This window comes from Aegilops tauschii, chromosome 5, assembly GCF_002575655.3.
Source record: "Aegilops tauschii subsp. strangulata cultivar AL8/78 chromosome 5, Aet v6.0, whole genome shotgun sequence".
Lineage (NCBI taxonomy): Eukaryota > Viridiplantae > Streptophyta > Magnoliopsida > Poales > Poaceae > Aegilops > Aegilops tauschii.
Window position 1 is genome coordinate 545241187 of NC_053039.3, and position 17159 is coordinate 545258345.

The window sequence follows — 17159 nt, forward strand, 5'->3', positions numbered from 1 at the left end:
TGTCGTCATCAAGCTCATCAACCTATCACACAATCAAACAATATGGTAAAGACCGACGTCGTAATCAAGTGAGAATTACATCTAAAAGATTAGTCATACCTCTTGGGTGACCGCACCCTCATCATCCAGATAAGCATGTGAGGAACTCACATCGTCCCCCTGATCTTGAGATAAGGGGTCTGATGGTGTACCAGACCTAGAGGCAGATGGTTCATCATATTCTGGGTCACGGCAACCGAGAAGGTTCGATAACCGCCTTAACTTCTGGGCCTGATGCTGTAACATGAACAAGTGTATAAGATACCAAACTCCGCAAGATATGTAACATGGACACCTGAGTGCGATATGTACCTTGTGAAATTTTCGTAGTGGACCTTCATCATTGCCTTCTCCAACCGGTGTCTTCTCCTGAATAGACTGGCTTTCATCAGCTGATTTCTTGATCTGGTTGCGCTGCAGATGAGAACAAAGTAACACGTTAGCCATTCAAACATGTGTAATACGGCCAACGGGAAAGTAAAGAAGGGAACATTTTACCACATAGTTAATCACCGGAACAGCAGGGACTCCTAGCCCTTCCCTGACATCTTTGTTGTACTTCCCCTTTGATAGATCCTCAAAGTTTACGGGATCTTCAAGAATATCCTCATTGTATGCCGATGGGCATATCTCAACTCGAGTATTTTCAAGAAACCATCGTAGGTACACTACTAGGGAAAAGCCTAGTAGTAGCGCGGGTTAAATAGCTAGTAGTAGCGCGGGTGCACGTGCTACTACTACGACGCTACAGCTAACTTGTAGTAGTAGCGCGGGTGCGCCCGCGGTACTACTACGTCTGTTAGTAGTAGCGTGGGTGCCACCCGCGCTACTACTATTAATTTCAAAAACAAAAAAAATTCATGGGGATGGAGGTAGTGGCGGGGTTGGTCGCCTGTGGTGAGGTGCTCCGGCGTGGTGGCATGGAGATGCGGGGAAGACCGGCGAGCTCCGTGACGCCGGCGGCGCGAGGCGGCGGCCTCTTTTGGCGCCATGGAGGAGGAGGAGGTGCGCATGCGCAGGAGGTCCATGTGAGAGCCTACGGAGAGAGGGGGAGAGTGACGGGGGAGAGGAAGGATTTGGGGGAGGAGATGGGGATTTCAGGACTCTTCAAAAACCATGTAGTTAGTAGCAGTGTGGGTTTATAGCCCTCGCTACTACTATCTACTTAGTAGTAGCGCGGACTATCTACTTAGTAGTAGGGCAGGTTTATACCCCTCGCTACTACTATGGCATGTCCGGGGGGGGCATGGTAGAGACCGCTCAGTAGTAGCGAGGGGAAAAAACCCGCGCTACTACTAACAACTTAGTAGTAGCGAGGGGTAAAAACACGCGCTACTAGTAAGTAGCAGTAGCGAGGAGTATAAACCCGCGCTACTAGTAAGCGTTTGCCTATAAGCTTTTCCATAGTAGTGGTAGTTATCGAAAGCAAGTGAGCTATGCTCATGAAGCTGGGCGCGTGCACTGTTACGAGCTTGCTCCACACTAAGATGGAAACGGGTAGCATACGATGCATGATGCTTGTCCCAGTCCTTTATCTTCCGCTACTTTCTCCTGTCCAACCTGCATGGTACAAAACCAAACATTAGCACAATCAAGAAGGAGTGGCGATGCTTAGTCAATACGGTTCATGCTCTCTTACCTATGAAGTGCTTTGTCCGTGTCCACCCATTCCGGCGGTGAGGCTGGAATAGACCAAATTGACGATACACACGATGTGGCAAATGAAACTCAACCGCCCAGTTGCATAGCAGTGGGCACCGCATAAGCCAAAGATCCCTATCCCGCAAGCACATCGGGTTGATGAAAAACTCCTCGGTGTACCCTACTGTGTCATTGGCGCCATATGGCTGCCATACCACCTAGGAAATAGGGCAACAAAGCAACATTGATGACAATTTTTAAGGCAAGCATGAGAAATGACTGAAGTAATGTCCTTGTTACCTGCTCAGGCGTAATCGTGTCCAACTCGGCAACGTACTTTTGTACATGAGATTGACATCGTTCGTCATCTCGGATACCACATCCCACTTATAAGCCCAAGTGGGGCGCCGTAATTCGTCATCTTCATCCCAAGGATTAAACTTGACGCTCTTCGGGCGTCCAACAGGCAGACGCTCCTAGCTCCATACAGAAAGTAGAAGCAGATTACCACCAATGCCTGCACTACTTGTGATCCTGCAACACGCATCGTCCAGCTGCATATGAAAGAAAACAATGTTAACTTGACAGCAAGGTTGCATTGCTAATGAAGAAATGAGTTGATAACAAAACAAACCAACTACCTATCGGTACAAGTAGGCAAGAGTCGCTGAACCCCAGCTCCATCCGCTATCGAAGACGGTCAACGCCTTCAGCCACATCCATGGAGTGTTCTTGCCCGTGGAGTCAGGAAACAAAGTCCTCGAGACAACTTACCACATATAGACACGAGCATGTGTCTGGATCACATCATCCGTGGCATCCGTAGGGCAATTCGCAAAGTTCCTTTGAATGCACGTGAAAGGAGCTTCGGCCGCTTTCCTTTCCTTCTTCTTCTTCTTCTCTTCTCCCTCCTCTACATCAGCCTCAGCCTCGGTAGGAGCCATACCGATAAGAGCAGTCATTTGTTGGCGCCGCCCATCAGAATCGGTGCTCATACAGAGAGGCCTCCCGTCGATAGCAAGACCGGTGATCAAGGAGACATCGTCTAGCGCCACGGCCATCTACCCAGTCCGAAGATGGAAACTGTGCGTCTCCGGCCTCCACCGATCAGCAAGAGCGGACACCAGTGGAGCGTTGAGGTTCGGCGTGGACCGACTGACCAACTGAATCCACGGGAGGAGTCCTGCCTGCTTGATGTACGGTGTGTACCGCTCATCGTACGGCATGGCAGGACTAGAGACCCCGGTGATACCAAATCTTCAGAGGTTCAAGCTTCTGCAAAGAATAAGTAATGACAAATCTTAGGGCATGTCAATTTCAACTAAAGGAAAATTTGCTAAATATTTAGATTACTCATTATTACCATCTCCTTCTCGCGCATCATGTACGCCCGGTGTTGTGTGCCATACGCATCATCGAGAAGCCAAACCATCCTTACAAAGTTCAAACAATAAACATATATGAGTTCATCTCAAATATCGGTATACACTAAACATCTCATATGTGTTCATCTAAACATCTCATATGTATTAATCTACAAGAATCTCAACATCTCCTTCTCACACAATGAATAAATGATTGTAAATTCTCATATATATCTCATATGTCATATGTTTTCAAATAATCTCAACATCTCATATTTCAAATAAATTCAACATCTAATATATATCTAAAAAACTAAACATCTCATATATAGCTACAAAACTCAACATCTCATAATTATCTACAAAACTAGGCATCTCATATATATCTAAAAAAATAAACAATCTAGGTTTCACTAACAAGAATCATATATTGTGAACTAATGAACAATACTACGATAGTAACACTATGACTACATATCCTCCATCACAACACCAAAATCTTGGACAAATTAAGATCCAAACCAAGCAAATCAAGGGTTCCACCCAATCTTGGAAAAATCTCTAAAATGGCAACGAATTTACGGAGGAAAATAAAAGGAACGGAGGAGTTTACCTAGTAGAAGGGATTGAAGATCGAATCCACGGCTAAAATCTTCAGATCTGAGAGGGGTGTGTGTGGGGGAGGGGGGAGGGGGGTCCGAAGGGGGCGCCGCCGCTGCTTAACTTCCTAGGAGAGGGGGAAGAACTGCCTGGGAAGGCTGGCCCGATGCGCCTTAAGTCATTGTGCAACGCCTAAACGCTAGGCGCTGCACATTATACTCTGTGGCGCCTAGGGCTTAGGCGCTGCACGGCTGGCTGTGGGGCCGCGCCTGGCCCCGGGCTGTCACGCTGGCCGGGCTTGCGGCGCCTAAGCCTAGGGCGCTGCATAGTGGGGTGCGGCGCCCGGCTGTCAGGCGCCACACAAAACGGTCAGTATGTGAATTTTTTTCAAGAGCAGTTCAGATCGTGATTCGGTTTCGTCCACAGGTCAAATATGTGTTTTTTTTCCGGCTGTTTGCACCGCGAGAGGATGCTACTCATCATCAGCTTGTAGCACAGCCGTTGGATCCTCCGCACCCGTCGATCTGGACGGCGGAGGACGCCTCTCTCCGCTCGCCATTCGAAGCGGCCTGGCCGCGAGCCCCGCAACCCAATCCGTCCGCCATGGCGCTGTGGGTGCACGCCGCCGCCGTCGCCGCCCCGCGTCTCCTCCCCCCTCCCTCGCTCCACCGCTCTGCTCCGGGCACGGCGCCTCCTCTCCTCCCCCTTGTCCGCGCCTTCGCCTCCCTCCGCTCCGGCCCCAGCTCCTCCCGGTGGACGCGGCGGGCGAGCGTGCGCGTCCGCGCGGGCGCCGGCGGCGGAGGTGGGCGGAGGAGGGAGTCCCCGTACGAGGTGCTCGGCGTGGCGCCGTCGGCCGCGCCCGCAGACATCAAGCGCGCGTACCGGCGCCTCGCGCTCAAGTACCACCCGGACGTCAACAAGGAGGTGCGGTGCTCCCCTCCTCTTCGCATCCAGGCGGGAGGATTCAGCGATAGAAGTAGCTTCAGTACTGTTACCCTAACGGCGGGTTTGCTCTGCTTCATTTTAGGGGAATGCTCAGGAGAAGTTTCTGAGGATCAAGCACGCCTACAACACGCTGATGAACTCGGAGAGCCGATCCAAGTACGCGAGCAGCAGCAGCAGCAGCGGCCCTGATTCTTCGTGGTCTCCCGGGAGCAGCAAGCCAGCTGATGCAGAAGAGGATTTCTATGGGTTTGGTACTGAAATCTCCTCTCTTCCTCTTCTGCTCTAACAAATTAGCAGTATATTATTCTGGGGCTAGGAAATTTATGCTGGTCAGTGAACTGAAATGGATGTCTGCCAGTGGTTGATCATTGATGCGGTGTTACACTCTGCTAGTGTTAGTGCCATTTCATTGCAGTTTTCTGCTAAGGAACTGCTTGTAGATTCAATTCCTATTGCAGTTTTGAATCTGCCGACATAACAAGTTTGATCGATCGGTAAAAAAAATGCGCATTTTGTTGACGCCACTTGGTTCCTGGTTTTGCAGGGGATTTCCTTAAAGACCTGCAAACAGAATTTCAGAACTGGGAGGCTGGCCTGAACTCAGAGCAGAAACCTAAAAGCCTGTGGGAAGAACTGTCAGTAAGTTATCTTTACAGCACCGTTGCTCATTGTGAATTTTACTTTTGGAAAAAGGAAGGCAAATGTTCACCTGGCAGAACAACAACAATTATAATGCTGCAACTGGTAACTATGGCCAATGGCGTAGCTCATGCAAATTATATTTGCTTATCTAGGCGATTGGCGAGGAATTTGTGGAGTTCCTGGAGAACGAACTCAATGTCGATGGCTCGAGTACCGAGGATGACGATGGCAATGATCCGTACACGCAGTTTGGAGGGGGTGGCAGAAAGGCTCGGGGTGACAAGAAAGGAACAAACAGCTCCGATGACGGCGTGTCTGACATAGAGTCCGTTCTCGAGCAGCTGAAGAAGGAGCTGGGGCTTAGCTAAACCGTTTTGCGTATTGCAGTTGCTACTGACAGGATGTTTTTCATATGAAGGTATTTCCTGCAGCGACTTTTTCCCCGATGGCAGTAATAGTTACAACTACTAGACACTGTAATTTAGTTGACAGAACTCATGAGCGTTTTGCAAAATGTGTGTACTGTTGCTGGTTTCTAGGATTTGCGGTTTGCTTTTGGATTGGAATTTTGGGGGTGAAAGTAGCTGATATCCCGGTCATATTTGTTGTTCCTGCTTTCCTTCTTCCTTTCATGGTATTTTGTGTCCCAAGTACACAGCTCGATTCGACGGGATGATGGAGGGACACTCGGAAATCATGAACGTCTACATAGCAAGCTTGAAAAAACGTGTTATATCATGGTATGGGATGGAAGGAGTACTCCATCCATGATCCATCCATATATATATATATAGGAGAGGGTCTAATGTGTTTTTTGAGACTGCCTTTTACTATTGATAAGATTAATAGTATATGAGTGTGAAAATCTTGCATGTCATATATTATTGCTCTAACGTGTGGTGAAAGTAGCCTCGAAAAACACATTAGGCCCTGTATACATGGATAGAGGAAGTAGGTTGATTTGGGGGAGGATCACTGTTCTGGAAATCCATCCATCGGCCAGACGCCCGGCCAGCAAGCAGTCTGAAACTTTCTTTCCTTCGGACAGCCTGCACTCTGAAACTTGGCTCTGGGAATGGTGCGCGCGTCGCTGAAAACCTTGGGATTTTTTGTTCGCGAACGAACCGGCCCAACTGCACGGGGGGCCTGTGGTGGCATCGGCCCACTCAGCCCGGTCGGCCGAGCCAGCCAACCCAACGCGAACGCGAGAAGAGAGAGATTAACCCTAGCCCCATCGGAACCGAACCGCTCCGTTCAATCTCTTCCGCCCCTGGCTGGTTTTCTTCTCCCCCCGCCCCGCATCTCGCCCCACCCCGCCCCGGATTTCTTCCGCCGATTCCGTGGCGGCCGGCCGCCCGGCCGATTCCCCGACAGACCACAGGAAAAAATAAACCCGGTGAGTTTTCTCCCCTCTTCTTCTCCCCTCCCCAGGGCCAGGCTCGTCCTCTCCCTTGGTTGGTTCGCCTGGTTTAATTCCTCACCGCCTGGTCGGGGATTATTAGCTCCTCCGGAACCTAGTTCTTGGGTGATTAATTCCTCAGTGACTCACGATGGCTGGTGCAGGGCGAGAGGCGGCGGATGGCGACCCCGGAGGCGTCGTCGGCGGCGGCGGACGCGGTGGCGCTGGCGGTGGCCAGGGACGAGGCGGCGGAGGAGGACGACGAGGCGGCGGCGGCGGGGGATGGGGGTCTGGAGGTGGTGGTGCCGATCGGGGCGCAGAAGCACGACCCGGCGTGGAAGCACTGCCTCATGGTGCGCCTGGCCGGCCGGGACCGCCTCAAGTGCGTCTACTGCGGCAAGCACTTCCTCGGCGGCGGCATCCACCGCTTCAAGGAGCACCTCGCGCGCCGCCCGGGGAACGCCTGCTGCTGCCCCGACGTCCCCGCCGACGTCGAGGCCCTCATGCACCGCAGCCTCGACGAGGTCGCCGCCAAGAAGCTGCGCAAGCGCGCCCTCGCCGCCGCCATGGCCGCCGTCGCCTCCGCCGACCCCTCCCCCGCCGCCTTGCCCGCGGCCTCCTCGCCCTCCCCCTCCCCCTCCGCCTCCAACGGCGACCTGGCCAGCCCCATCCACGTCCCCCCGCTCAACCAGGCTCCCCGCGCTGAGGAGACGACGCCTCCCATGGGGACGGGGTCGGGATGGACCGGCGGGGGCGCCACCAAGAGAAGGAAGAAGACGCTGGCGGTGAGGCGCGCTCCTGCTTCTGCTCCGCAGGCCCAGCAGCAGCAGCCTCTCCAGCCTGCTACTCCTGCTCCCCAGACGCAGCCTCCTCACCAGACTATCATGGCGCTCGATGCGACAGCAACAGCACCGCCGCCGTCAAGGCATGTCGATCCGGCTGCTGGCTCGGACAAGGAGCAGGTTTGCATGGCGGTTGGGAGGTTCCTGTACGACGCCGGTGTGCCACTGGAGGCGGTGAATTCCGTGCATTTCCAGCCGATGGTCGACGCCATTGCGTCCATGGGAGGGAGGCCCGAGGTGTTCTCGTACCATGACTTCCGTGGCTGTGTTCTGAAGAAGTCGCTGGGTGAAGTGACGGCTCAGTTGGAGTACTACAAGGGGTCATGGACCCGCACGGGGTGCTCTGTGTTGTCCGATGAGTGGTCGACTGACAAGGGCAGGACCTTGATGACCTTTTCGGTGTATTGCCCTGAAGGTACCATGTTTCTGAAATCGGTCGATGCAACAGATATCGTCACATCATCAGATGCATTGTTTGAGCTGCTGAAGAGTGTTGTTGAGGAAGTTGGAGAGAAAAATGTCATCCAAGTGATCACAAAGAACTCTGAGATTCATGCAGCCGCAGGGAAAAGGCTAGGTGAAACATTTCCTACGCTGTTCTGGTCTCCATGCACTTTCCGGTGCATCGATGGTATGCTTGAAGATTTCAGCAAGGCGACGGCAGTTAGTGAGATCATAAGCAACGCAAAGACCATCACTGGATTCTTGTACAGCAGTGCTCTTGCATTGAGTTTGATGAAGAAGCATCTGCAGGGGAAGGATCTGCTAGTTCCTGCAGAGACCCGTGCTGCTATGAACTTCGTGACACTGAAAAACATGTACAGTCTGAAGGAGGATTTGCAAGCCATGGTCAGTTCAGATGAATGGGTACACTGCCTGTTGCCAAAGATACCTGGAGGGATAGAAGTGAGCAATATTGTTAGCAATTTGCAATTTTGGTCTTCATGTGCCTTAGTTGTTCGTGCCACCGAACCACTTGTGCATCTTCTCAAGCTGGTAGGTAGCAACAAGAGGCCTGCTATGGGGTATGTTTATGCTGGATTATACAAAGCGAAAGCAGCAATCAAGAAAGAGCTGGTGAAGAAGAGCGACTATATTCCTTACTGGAACATTATTGACCAGAGATGGGACAAGCACATGCAACGACCGCTTCATTCAGCTGGTTTCTTCCTAAATCCACTGTTTTTTGATGGAATTGGAGATAACATATCGAATGAGATTTTCTCAGGAATGCTAGACTGTATAGAAAGGCTGGTGTCCGATGTCAAAATCCAAGATAAAATTCAGAAGGAGCTTAACATGTATCGGAGCGAGGCAGCTGGGGATTTTCGTAGGCAAATGGCTATCCGAGCCCGGCGTACTTTACCTCCTGGTTAGTACTATACATAATTACAGATTGTATTGAACTCACTTTTACTTGATTGACTAAAGTATACTAGCATTGTTGTAAGCATGAGGTTTCTGAACCAACCTTCCACGCTCCATTTGTTAAAGCATCAAGTTTGTTTGATGATACTTTGATCTTAACATGTTGTATTATCTTGCAGCTGAGTGGTGGTATATGTATGGCGGAGCATGCCCGAATTTAACACGTTTGGCAGTACGTATCCTCAGTCAAACCTGCAGCGCTAAAGGGTGTGATCGGACACACATTCCTTTCGAACCACTCCATGACCAAAGAATGAATATTTTTGAACGTCAACGAATGCATCATCTCACCTTTGTTCAATGCAACCTGCGGCTACAAAACAGGTAACCAAATCCCCGTTACATAGAATGTTTTAATCGATGACATGTTATTCTGAAATAAAATAAAAAAAAGCTAGCAAAGCATGGATGCAACAAGTGATTTGATTTATACAACTATTCATAGGCAACAACAATACAAGGCGAAGGAATTTGATCCAATCTCGGTAGACTACATAGACATAGTTGATGACTGGGTGGTGGATAGATCTGCACTGTTCTCTGGACCGGCGGAGCAGCCAAACTGGATGGAGATTAGTCAACCGTTCAACTGGACCCCATCAGCAGGACCGGGTGATGAATTCGAGTCCTTTGTTGAAGGTACATATCCTCCTTGCTTCCCGTTTGTCCGTGGGTAATGTTGAGGGTTACACATGAAAATTTGTTTGCAGGAGTCGATGATGAGATGATCCAAGGCGCTTCCCGAGGAATCCAGGCCGATGATGCCGACAAAGAAGATTCCAATGATGAAGAGAAAACCCCGCCTGTGGGTGAACGAGTTGGCTCTAACTTGGATAAACCTGTAAACTAATGGAAGTAGAAGGGAATTGCTTGCGGTATATTTCCATGTAGCAGTTATCTGGAAGAAAAAAGAAACTTTTTCGAGTAGCAAAAAGGATATAGGTCTTTCTTGTGTGATCTAAAATTTAATGCATCTTTCGATGCTTGTGATATATTCGATGGAAAAAAAGGAAGTTTTATGCAAGTAGCATACAAGGGATATAGGTGCATCTTGTTCTGTGGTTTAGACTTTAATGCATCTTTCAGTGCTTGAGATAGTTTCATGTATTTCTCATGTCTTTGTGATTGAGGTATTTAGAGACTGGATGTTTTTTTTCTGTCTTTGTCCGGTCATGGATATTCTAAAACCAGAGCTTCTCCTAATATGCTCCAAGTATGCAGCAGCTTTGTTTTCGTTTTGTTTCATCTTTTCTGCATGACATAATCAACAATCAGTTTTTTTTATCTGAAGGGCCTCCCATTATCAACAGAAGAAGGAAGTTCGACTAGTAGCTGAGGATATTATAGCAGAATAAAGAACACTAATCTGGTGCCAGTTTTCAAATATGTTGTAGCAAGTTGCAGCCGTTACATAAATGATTCAGTAAATATTTCCAAATTGTGTAGTTTACAAGTTGCAAACACGAGCGAAAACTATTTGGGTGGTACAGGAGCTACAGAATTACACAGCGGCATGCCATTTATGAATACTTGTGGCAAAGCTCATGCGAGGCAAAATAATCTCCTTGGACGCCCCGAAAGAAGCCAGATGAGGAACATGGCAGGGGAAAACGCTACCAGCTCCAGCATTTTGTCCCCTGGGAAGTAGTACATCATAGGCAGGACTACTCATCAGAGAATCACCCACCAATTTCTCGGTTCAAGTAGTCAACAAACATCCTCTTCGCGCTGTCGGCGTCTGTTGGTGGGGGTCGCCCGCTCAAACTGTACTGCCCTGCCAGCTTGATGAACGTGCGTCGGAGGCTCCGTAGCTCGGGCAGGCCAACCGGTCTTCGAAGATTAATGTAAAAGTCAGTTAAGGATCTCACCGCACAATGATAATATCCAACAAATGGTGGTTTTCTTCACTTGATTATCTTATGGCAAAGTAATAATATAGAAAGGTGAATCCAATTCTAGATTGAGACCATGCAGACAGAAAACTACTCTACCTCAGAATTTTTAGTCTGCTTGATTGATGTTTGAAAAGTCATTTGCAAGTCTGAAAAAGAACGCATGGCATGTACGATATCAGAAGGTTATTCTTTACTAGGAAGTTGTGCATACAGAACATAGCCTACAGATGCACAAAGACGGATATATTTTATTTACAACTCCTGCAATAATATAATTTGCTAAGAGAATATTGCAAACAGTAAAGGATATAGTTGGCAAGTCGGGCCCAAGAGAAATCTTGTTCATGGCAAGCCCAAGACCACCAGACTGTGCCTCCACAATTGCACTGACCACCTCCTGCAAAGTACAGTTCATATCACAGGTTTGCAGCTCCTTCTAAAAAAGTTGCTACATTTCCTGGGACTAGATATCATCAGCCAGGAAAACTGCAGTTACCTGTGTTGCTTTGTCCATCTCGTAGAGCGAATTACCCTCAGTAGTCCGTACCTAAAATATTATCAAGTCAGGATTTGTTTAAATCTACAGGAAATCCAGTGTGAATGGAACAGTACTGCAGGTTGGAAACACACAGTATTTGCACAATATTAGGAAGACTTTAATTGTTTCTGCATTTGCATCATGGGGTATTCAGATTTTGACAGAATTTGTTTGAGATATGGTTCATCTGGATTCCAAGCAAAAAAAAAAACACTAACCTAGCCCGACACCGTTCTGCATTTGGAGCAAGCAAAATTTCTTTTAGGCACCGTAGCCTGGGATGGATAGAAAAATAGCTGCATGGGGAGACGAACCAGCTCGCTTTCGTGGGCAAGAATCACACGAACAGCACTTTCGTTACTACATAGCTTAGTGCTTGTCTAGGAAAACATAACTAACCTTCAAAAGATTATTCAGATTAGAGGCAACAGCTAAGCCAACACTAGCACATAAAAGACTGGATAGGCCAGCTTAGCAAGAACCAAATTCACCGGTAGTGTAACACGGGAAAAAAAGCATAGGAACTAAACACATTTCCTTAATATGTTCTTGTATTTGGCTGCAATATATAGTACCACACCAAATTCATGCAGGCATTAACAGAGTACCAAATAATTTTGGAATTGTTTATGTATTGGAAGATCATGCAGTTGTAGTCAGTGAATGATGTATACAAAAATTTCTTTGTTAGAGAAACATTTATACTTACAGACTGAGTAGCTATTGTAGGCTGGAGAACTTTCACATCTCTTGTTTTCGAATCCACTTTCTTAGTCAAATATGATACAGCCTCAGCAATAACAGGGGAAGATTCCACAATTTCCTCTATTGAAAACAGTAGACAAAACAGATCGATCAAATGGGATAATGAGTCAATTAAGGAAGTAGAGAGCGAGCACTAGGCAAGTATAGTGACCATTTCTTGGGTGGTACTAATTCTTGTGTAACCAATATAAAACTGGATAGAAAGGATTGTGAAAAGAAGCCTGGAATTTTCTGTCTGACAATAAACTAATTAACTAAAATAATTACCAATTCAATCAATCACATGAGCATGAGTTTCTACGAGTGTTCGACAATAACAAGCAATAAATATTGAGGGTTCAACCAATAGGGACTATAGAACAATAGAAGGACAGAACATCTACTATGGCGAGTAATGCATAAGGTACTAGACATATGTGATACTCCCTCCGGCCCAAAATAAGTGTCTCAACTTTGCCCAAAACATTAGTACAAAGTTGTACTAAGCTTGAGACACTTATTTTGGGGCGGAGGGAGTACTAATTACAAAGATTAGATATACCATGAACATATTAGTACTGATTCAGATCACGCATGCTGTCAAAATAAAATAATTAGACAAAATAAGAACTACTGTATTTGACTACCTCTAGATGGAAACAATTCAAAAAGAGGAGAATCCCAGCGGCTACGACTATCAGGCCTCTCAAATCTCCTTGCCAGATCTTCAAATCTGTGAAAACAGAAGAAATCATGAGAGCAAAGGCACCTGCTCGGTAAACTGAAGGAGACAAAGAGTCCATTACTTTCCCCATAAACCCGATACAACAGCAAATCCTTCCATAACCTATCAAATATTTCAGTGATTTGAAACAAAAATGCCAACTATATATAGCATACATGAATTTGAAATCAGATCAAACAAAGTAACTGTGCAGCATATATCTCATTCATAAGAGGTAGGAGTATTACATTTTGCAAACAGGTCGACAAGACCCACGAGAGAAATATCTTACATATTGCTATCATATGAGGGTTCTCCTTTCTCCTGACGCTTGACGTTCCAATCCCTACAATGGTCCACTTCTGTATCACAAAAGAACTGAAACATAAAAGATGAAGTATGATGGAAATCACTTACTATTATATCATTTACAATATTAAATGGTGCAAAAGCGCAGTAAACTGGCCAATAGTTTCTACATGCACTATCTTCAAAAGGATACTTTGTGTAGGACATAATCATGGTTTGCAAATCAGGTAAAAAAATACTTTAGTAAGATCACTTTGGTAACGCATCTTATTTATTAAGGTTTGTCCCTCCAATTTCCCATGTTGTACTCCCTCTGATCCATATTACTTGTCGCTCAAATGGATGTATCTAGACGTATTTCAATGCTAGATACATCCGTTTGAGCGACAATATGGGTCGGAGGGAGAACTTAATTTCTGAACTGACATTTTAATGTCAGTGGGTCTTCACCAATCACCAGTCATGAATCACATCAATTAGCTCGTGTTAGCTCTACTTATGTGGCATTTATGATTATCTGGTTGTCTCTTTACTACCTTACTTCTATTGCTATCTAACCAACAACAATACTTAGAGAACACATGATGCCATCTCATCATGATTTCATTGTGCTATGCTCATATTAGTGTAAACCTGTTATGTGTAAAATCAATGTACAGTCAATAAACAGGACATCAAGTGCCTACCACACAATATCTTATTCCCGAAGCACGCGCAAGACACCACAGCTCGTATCGGTACCCCTGCATATTATAGGTAAAAATAATCACGCCTCTAACAGAGTACAGCATAAGTTGCATAATCTACTTCATACTACAGTTTACGTAGTAACTGCTCAAGAAACAACAACAAAAACTGAGCTATATTGACATTTTTTTTACTATGTAAAACGATGGACTTGAGCTTGTAATTCCCAAACTTGAGTGGTTTGGAAAACCATAGCACAGGGAGGGGCCCCGATTTTGTTAAGTTTTTCCCCTGATCACACTGTGCCAGGTACAACAATATAACATATATAAAGAAGATAACCATACAGTACTGCTTCTATCTTCTATTACTAATTGAGAATGGAGTAGTGATTGCAAGTTGCAGCAATAGAATTAAGGACACAGTACTGCCATCACCTTAATATTGTTCAGAGAATCCACGATGATTATGCCATCCCGTGACACGGACCTATCAACTTCTGATCTCAAAACTCCTCTTAAGTTTTTCTCCACAACCATATCTAAGAAATAAAAGCACAAAATCGGTTGGCAGAAATAAGCGGATGGTAAATGAAAAATAAAAATGAATTGAATAGTGGCATAGAGAAAACATGAAGACTAAAAACCAACAATACCTTTGTAGCTTTCATCGCGTCCAAGATGGAGCGATGACTCGTCAATGACGCGGACAGTAACGTCAGGCACGGAGGAGCGAAGAGCGGCAGCGAGACAAGCTGCAGCCTCTGACTTGCCGCTGCACGGCTGCCCGCACATCACCACAAGCGCCATGGAAAATGTAGAAACCTTAGGAGATGGATAGAACAAAAGCATCAGGGCATGGTTCCATCTTCAAATACAAGCTAAAAGTCGAGAAAATTCCCCTTTGCAAATGTTTAACGCTAAATCACTCTGTGCAGGGATATTGTTGTCTGTGCCAAAAGGGCCACTATACATGCCATTTATCGAGGTTGATACAGCATATGAAATACGAAGAAATTGATGATTTATATAAGGAAGTTGGTCACATAGCTGGTCAGCCTCTGAGAAAATATTCGAAGTTAGTCGTTTGGTTTGGCTACAAATAGTCAATAAAAAAACACTCCTAATTAAAACCCAGCACGGAGATCTCAAATCAGTATCGCTGAACATATATCTCTAGCCATATCTCGCTGTACATGGCGAGCTCTCGAGCGAGCAAAGACAGGGTTCCTCGACGAGGTGGCGGCGAGAATTGCCTCCCACTGTAGTGGAGCCGAAATTGGTTAGGGGGAATCGATCGCGAGAGCGAGAAGGTCGTTTGGCGCGGACGAATCGGAAGGGGGCACACCGTGGGCGGCGGCCGGGCATGGAGGAGCCTCGCCCGGAGCTGAGAGAGATGGCCGTTGCTGCCCTGGGGTATACGGGGAGAAGGGGAGAGGGGAGATGGGGCTCACCTTCCGTCTGCGCTCCAAAGTAGGTCGCCGGCCGCCCCTCGCCTGCTGCCGGTGCGGTGGAGCGTACGCTAAGCGGCGACGCGGGGGGACGGAGCTCTAGGGCTCGGCGGCGGTGGACTGGTAGTGCTGCGAGGGAGGAGATTCCGTTGGGCCGGGCTGGAGGAGGAGACGGGTCGGGTCGGGTGCAGAGGAAAGTTACGGGCCGGGTTTTGACTTTTGTCATAATAAAAAATCTCCTTTGCAGAAACCTGCATGAGTAGCATTCCCAGTCACATGCTCTTTTTTTTAGATTACCGAAAGGCATGGATAAAAGATTTGAATTTTTCCGAGCTCGGTTGGTCTGTCAAGAAAAGGAGGATGTGCGTAAATATCATCTGGTAAACTGGATTGATGTGCCAACCTAGGGATCAGGGTAGCCTGGGAGTTACTAATTTAGATATAAAGAATATAAGTCTTTTGTGCAAATGGCTTTGGAGGCTAGAGAACGAGGATGGAGATTGGCAGGAGATGATTAGAGCAAAGTATTTGAAAAAGAAAACTTTGGCTCAGGGTGAATCATCTCCTGGCAACTCCCATTTCTGGAATGGTTTGATGGAGGTTAAAGATATTTTTTATAGATATTGTCAGAGAGTTGTGGGTGATGGTCGCAAAAATAGATTTTGAAAGGATGCTTGGTTAAGAGACAAACCCCTATGTTTGATTTTTCCACGTCTTTACAACTTGACCTTTGGTAGGCATGTCACTGTTGCGAAGGTGTTTAGCCAGGATTTTGATTGCATCAGATTTAGAAGATATTTGCATGGGGAGACCCTTGATATGTGGAACATATTACTTGATATGTGTAGTCAGGTGACTTTGTCGGAGGAACCAGACAAAGTTAAATGGCTTCTTACCTCCTCTGGGAGCTTCTCGATTAAATCTCTGTACCATTATCTTGTTGCTCGACAAGTTGTATTCCCTTATAAGTTGCTGTGGAGAATGAAGATGCCATTGAAAATTAAAGCCTTCTCCTGATTAGTGATCAAGAATAGGATCCTAACCAAAGATAACTTAACTAAAAAAGGTTGGAAAGGTGCTAAGCATTGTGAGTTTTATGACAGTATAGAGATTGTGGATCACTTATTTTTTTTTCTTGTTCCCTATCTAGGTTCTTATGGAGTATTGTGGGGTGCTCCTTGGGTAACCAAAATCCCCTGTCTCTTTCCTTGATTTATGCTAGAATTGGTTGCCTAACTATACTGGCAAAGATAGAGTAGTTGTTATGCTTGGTGTTGCTGCTTTGCTATGGTCTATTTGAAAAACGAGAAATAAATCATGCTTTCAAGGTGTGATGCCCAATGATCCTACTGATATTATTATGTCTGTTTGCTCCCTTCTATATTCGTGGAAAATTTGGCAGAAAAAAGGACTACAAAACATGCTGCAGCTAGTCACTAGAAGGATTGCCCAGATGGCTCGAGATGTCTCCAGGAGAGGATATGGGTGGGCGCCGTATGTGAGGAGAATCTAATGAAATCAGTTGCTGGAGGTGCTGGTTTCAAGACTTGGATCGCTCCTCGTTATCACCCAAAAAATGGATAATTCTAATGCTGGTTATATTTAGCTTTTGTTCTATTATCATTTGCCTCTTTTTTGCATTAGCTTTTGTTCCGCCGATCTGGCTCGATGTTATCTAGACAAGTATGCTAGTGCTGGTTTGGTTGCTAGTGTTTCGTAGCATCCTGATGCGGTTTAGTGCCAGGGATGTAAAAGTGTATTGCTCTTTTCTTGAAGACCCCATTTTCTTAATGAAAATGGGGGCCATGTGGCCCCTCTCATCGAAAAAAAATCTCCTTTGCAAATAGTAGTGTAGCGGTTTGCAGGGATTCAAATGGCAATTATTTAGGAGAGCTCCTATAGGGTGCTGAAA

At 46.6% G+C, this 17159-nt stretch overlaps 3 protein-coding genes across 3 annotated transcripts; 2 read left to right on the forward strand and 1 right to left on the reverse strand.

The window, feature by feature from the left end:
- The first annotated feature begins 4109 nt into the window (after nt 1-4109).
- Nucleotides 4110-5830, forward strand: LOC109759424 (uncharacterized). Its single transcript, XM_020318247.4, has 4 exons — nt 4110-4568; nt 4672-4840; nt 5134-5228; nt 5384-5830. The coding sequence occupies exons 1-4, from the start codon at nt 4248-4250 to the stop codon at nt 5597-5599; spliced, it is 801 nt and encodes a 266-aa protein (XP_020173836.1). The 5' UTR covers nt 4110-4247; the 3' UTR covers nt 5600-5830.
- A 306-nt stretch (nt 5831-6136) lies between these two features.
- Nucleotides 6137-10007, forward strand: LOC109759423 (uncharacterized). Its single transcript, XM_020318245.4, has 5 exons — nt 6137-6627; nt 6795-8844; nt 9020-9224; nt 9346-9539; nt 9611-10007. Exons 1-5 carry the CDS (start codon nt 6307-6309, stop codon nt 9748-9750), a joined length of 2910 nt encoding a protein of 969 aa, XP_020173834.1. The 5' UTR covers nt 6137-6306; the 3' UTR covers nt 9751-10007.
- A 234-nt stretch (nt 10008-10241) lies between these two features.
- Nucleotides 10242-15447, reverse strand: LOC109759432 (protein KTI12 homolog). The gene is made up of 10 exons (XM_020318251.3): nt 15251-15447; nt 14453-14621; nt 14235-14338; nt 13797-13853; nt 13094-13179; nt 12725-12810; nt 12043-12158; nt 11292-11342; nt 11106-11192; nt 10242-10744 (listed from the first exon to the last, which is right to left on the reverse strand). Exons 2-10 carry the CDS (start codon nt 14604-14606, stop codon nt 10580-10582), a joined length of 906 nt encoding a protein of 301 aa, XP_020173840.1. The 5' UTR covers nt 14607-14621; nt 15251-15447; the 3' UTR covers nt 10242-10579.
- Nucleotides 15448-17159: the final 1712 nt, after the last annotated feature.

Coding starts and splice junctions, on each gene's coding strand:
- LOC109759424 (XM_020318247.4), top strand. CDS start 4,248: ATGGCGCTGTGGGTGCACGCCGCCGCCGTCGCCGCCCCGCGTCTCCTC. Junction 4,841..5,133: donor AGAGGATTTCTATGGGTTTG/GTACTGAAATCT, acceptor CTGGTTTTGCAG/GGGATTTCCTTAAAGACCTG. Junction 5,229..5,383: donor GCCTGTGGGAAGAACTGTCA/GTAAGTTATCTT, acceptor TTGCTTATCTAG/GCGATTGGCGAGGAATTTGT.
- LOC109759423 (XM_020318245.4), top strand. CDS start 6,307: ATGGTGCGCGCGTCGCTGAAAACCTTGGGATTTTTTGTTCGCGAACGA. Junction 6,628..6,794: donor CACAGGAAAAAATAAACCCG/GTGAGTTTTCTC, acceptor TGGCTGGTGCAG/GGCGAGAGGCGGCGGATGGC. Junction 9,540..9,610: donor ATTCGAGTCCTTTGTTGAAG/GTACATATCCTC, acceptor ATTTGTTTGCAG/GAGTCGATGATGAGATGATC.
- LOC109759432 (XM_020318251.3), bottom strand. CDS start 14,606: ATGGCGCTTGTGGTGATGTGCGGGCAGCCGTGCAGCGGCAAGTCAGAG. Junction 13,854..14,234: donor ATTCTCTGAACAATATTAAG/GTGATGGCAGTA, acceptor TATAATATGCAG/GGGTACCGATACGAGCTGTG. Junction 12,159..12,724: donor TGAATTGTTTCCATCTAGAG/GTAGTCAAATAC, acceptor TGTTTTCAATAG/AGGAAATTGTGGAATCTTCC.